We start from the raw sequence: 3,695 nt of genomic DNA on the forward strand, positions 1-3,695 counted from the left end.
GGCCCCTGCTCCTCCCCCTCCAGTGCCTGTGTTTGCAGAAAACAAAAAGACAAAAAAAAAAAACCGAAACGAGGAAGACAACGAAAAAAAAAAAAAAGGGGGAAAACCCACCCCAATCCCAACCCCACCCACACCCCCAAACCCAACCCAGCCGCTCGGCCACAGGCGGGGCGCTGGGGGGCTAAGCCCCCCCTCTCTGCCCGTCTCTCCTGGGGGGCAGGGGGGGTCTCGGCCCCCCTCCTGGCTGTGCTTGTGGCGTGTCGCTGTCGCTGGTGGTGGATGTTGTTCTTTGGGCTCCGCTTTGCTCTGTCCTGCCCCGGCCCCTGTACATAGAGAGAGCTCTTTATTTTTGAATTCCCGCGGGGGTCCCCAGCCACGGGGGCTGCCAGGGGGGTGAGTGAGGTGAGGGGGGGACACACACAGACTCTCCCCCCCCCCCCCCCCCAGTCCAGCCCTGCCCCTGGGGGCCCGAGGCCGATCCCGGGCACTGCTGCGCAGGGAACACGTGGCTGGCTGTGGGAGGGTCTCTCGGTCACACCCCCGTCCCCATCCCGCTGGTTGCCCTCCCCTAGTCCCCCGTGTCCCGAGTACCAGCTACAGGTACTGGCAGGGGCTTGGGGGCAGCCAGGGGGTGTTGGGGTTCGGGGCGGGGGGCTCGGGGCGATCCAGCCAGCACTGACGCAGCATCGAAAGCACTTTAGACTAAGAGAACGGGTCTCTTAAGGGGGCACAGGCTGCTCCGCCGGGGCCCCCCCAGCACAGGGGCACCGGCAGCACATCGCACACACCCCCCACACACCCCCAGCCAGCACTCCGGGGGCACCCCCTCACCCCAACCCCATCCCTGGGGATGCATCACCCCCCTTCTGGTGCTCCCCCTGAGATTCCCCCAGGGTGGCCCCTCCGTGCTGGGGGCTGGTATTGGCTGGGGCGGGGGAGGGGGTGGGAGGGGCGGGGGATACTAATTATTTTTTAATTATTCTGATGATTTCTCTGCATGCCCTTTGCGCGGGAGCAACCCTCGGGCGCTAACGCTGTATGTCGAGGAGCTGAGCTGAGCTGTTCCTGTCCCATGAATGCTGGTGGATCGTTGCCAAATTTTTCTCTTTCCTCCCCTTTTCTCTCATTCTTTTTCTGTCTCTCCCCACCCCCCTCCCCAGCATATCCCCCCGAACTCCCAAAAAAAACCCCTTTGTCTTTTCTTTCTGAGCCTTGTAAGTGTAAAAGATGACTCTTGATTTCGTTTTTGTCTCGGGAAAACTGCAAATAAATTATGAGTAAAAACCAATGATCGTTAAAGAAAGAGGTGCAGGGAGGAGGCCAAGTGCACCCGTCCCTGCCAGGGTGCCCAGGGAGTGTTCCCAGGTGTCTGTCCCGATGGCCCGCTGGGACGCCGCACAGAGAGGGGGAATAGGCCACAACTGCCAAAGACAACTTTATCCCCCCGGCTGGTGCAGCTGGGGCGTGGAAACCACCCGATCACTGTGCCCGTACAGCTCAAGCCCAAGCTTTTCCCTTCCCAGGGAGGAGGAAGGGGAGGCAGGGAGGGCTGTTGGGCCTCCACCAGGCGCTGAGACCCCTCCCAGCTGATGGGAGCAGGAGAGGGGACTCTGAGGTGCAGGGAAGGCTGGTGAGCTCCCCCCCAGGCACAGGGACGTGGCTCTGGAAGAAGCTGCCCAGGAATGCAGCAAGCACTCCCCCCACCCAAGGAGCCTCTTCTTTTTCCCTCCCCCCCTCCTCCCCCGCCTTCACCCACCCCTCAGCTCACCCTTTGGACACAAAACACATAAAAACCCTCCAGCCCTTGGGATGGTGGTGGTGGGCTGCTCCTGCCCCACCAGCCCCTTGGGACAGCAGTGGGGGGCCCCTCGCAGCTCCCCTTGGAGGGGCTGTGAAGGCAAGGGTTGCATGGCCTGGCAGCCCATGGTCCGAGCCTCCTCCAGGAACAGCGAGAGCAGGGGGGCTCTGGTGCAGACCCCCCTGCAGTGCCGGCCCGGTGCCAGCTTCGGCGTCCCCTCAAGGTGGACAACAGTCACATCAGCCCAAGGGGCTGAGGAGCCCCGGCCCAGCCCCAGGAACCCCCAGGGGGGGGCTGCGGAGGGGGACGGAGGGGTGGTGGTCTGGAGCTGGAGACCCCGGGCTCCGCGTCACATGATTTCACAGCAGGAATTCTGCTTTCGGGCCTGGAAAGAGAAGGAAAACCTTCTGTTAAGCCTGCCGTGGCTCCCCGGGGGTCTGGGGGTTCCGGGACCACCCACTCGGGGTCCCACACAGCTCTCCTCCTGACAGGGGAGGCTGGCACGGCAGGGTCCCGGCCATGAGGCCAAAGGTTCACAGCAAGGAATGGACCCCTCATCCCTCCCTTTGGCCACAGCTGGCACTCAAAACTGGGGCATCCCCCTGCTCCCACCTGAGTGTGAGATGTCCCCAGTGAGGGGCTGGGGGGCTTTGCCAACCAGAACTGGGGCACTCGGGCTCCCTCCAGGCTCACAGCCTGCCCTGCTTGGCACCCATCGCCATGCCCCAGGGTTCATCCAGGGGGGTGACCTCTGGGATGACACTCCACTCACCCCCAGCTCCTTAGGCAGGAGATGACTCCCTCAGGGTTCATCTATGAGCTCCCAGCCCTCCCCAGCTCCTCAGGGAGGGGGTGACCCCCCACACCCACCGTTTTGTAGAAGGCTTTGGACTGTGCTCCGAGCACCTCTGATTTGGAGACCAGGTCATCCAGCTTCTCCCCCCGCTCCAGCAGTGACTCCATAGTGTTGTGCTGCCAGAGAAAGGGGTGCTGAGCCCCAGCACTGCCCCCTACCAGGAGGTGCCACCTTGTGCCCCTCCCACCTTCCCACAGCACCCCCCAGCTCTGCAGCCCTGAGGGACATGGGAACACGGCTGGGGGCAGGAACAGCAGAGCCCCAACAGGGCCACCAAGGGAGGGGTATTTGGAGAGAGGGGGCAGAGCCCCCGTGCTTGTGTTGGGCCAGCCAGGAAAAGCCCAAGAGAAGCAAGGAGAGGGGAAAGGGGGAAAAGTGGGGAGCAAGGGTAAAAAGGGAGAGGCAAGGGAAAAAGGTGGGGGAAGGGAAAAAGGGGAAGAGGCAAGGAAGCTCCCACCTCAAGCATGTCTCCAGGGAATGGCCTGGGGCCACCCTACCCCTGCCCCACAATGTGTGTCCCCAGGGCCCACTGGCTGTGCCAGCAGGGCCATCCAGCTGTGGCCCCATGGCCTCACCAGGATGATTTTGGTCTCATCCAGCTCCGCCTGCACTCGGGTCATCGGGTCAGCATCTCGGGGGTTCTGGGGAAGAACAACATGGCACTGGCACCGCCTTGGGGACACTGGGGTTCCCTGGGCACAGCCCCACAGCACTGGGGTCTCAACACGTGGCAGGTGTCACCCACCTCCCAGCGCCACTGCCAGGGCTGCAGGGAACACAGGAACCCTCTCTCACACTGCCTGGAGGGGTCTCAGGGTCTGTACCTGGTATTTGCTGAGGTACCCATCCAAGGCAGAGTAGCTGATGGTGGCGGGGGACCCCGAGGGCCAGTCCATCTTGCTGACCTGCCTGGAGAACTCATCCAGCACCTGCCAGGTGAGGAAACAGCAGTTACTGCCCAGTAGCTGCACCTGTGGGGCCACACTGGCTGGAGGGGTTTTCTCATCGAAATAGGAAATTTTAGGGAAGGAAAGCTCATCC

General features: G+C 62.7%; 2 protein-coding genes across 7 annotated transcripts in view; one reads left to right on the forward strand and one right to left on the reverse strand.

The window, feature by feature from the left end:
* Positions 1-612, forward strand: part of CAMK2B (calcium/calmodulin dependent protein kinase II beta) — a 13,339-nt gene extending 12,727 nt beyond the window's left edge. For all 6 annotated transcript variants that reach the window (XR_003574077.1, XR_003574078.1, XR_003574079.1 and 3 more), the window contains one exon: positions 1-612. This exon is cut by the window's left edge and continues 1 nt beyond it. The gene's annotated coding sequence lies outside the window, so the exon portion shown is untranslated.
* A 639-nt stretch (positions 613-1,251) lies between these two features.
* The window catches only part of YKT6 (YKT6 v-SNARE homolog), a 7,782-nt gene continuing 5,338 nt past the window's right edge, over positions 1,252-3,695 (reverse strand). Inside the window, exons 5-8 of the mRNA XM_027909539.1 lie at positions 3,479-3,583; positions 3,230-3,295; positions 2,669-2,770; positions 1,252-2,183 (exon numbers count right to left, since the gene is read on the reverse strand). Coding sequence (XP_027765340.1) covers positions 2,148-2,183; positions 2,669-2,770; positions 3,230-3,295; positions 3,479-3,583 — 309 coding nt within the window. The 3' untranslated portion in view covers positions 1,252-2,147. The remainder of the gene's footprint in view (positions 2,184-2,668; positions 2,771-3,229; positions 3,296-3,478; positions 3,584-3,695) is intronic.

The sequence above is a fragment of the Empidonax traillii genome, unplaced genomic scaffold (genome assembly GCF_003031625.1).
Source record: "Empidonax traillii isolate 1590-97213 ecotype Southwest subspecies unplaced genomic scaffold, ASM303162v1 scaffold2202:size32806, whole genome shotgun sequence".
Lineage (NCBI taxonomy): Eukaryota > Metazoa > Chordata > Aves > Passeriformes > Tyrannidae > Empidonax > Empidonax traillii.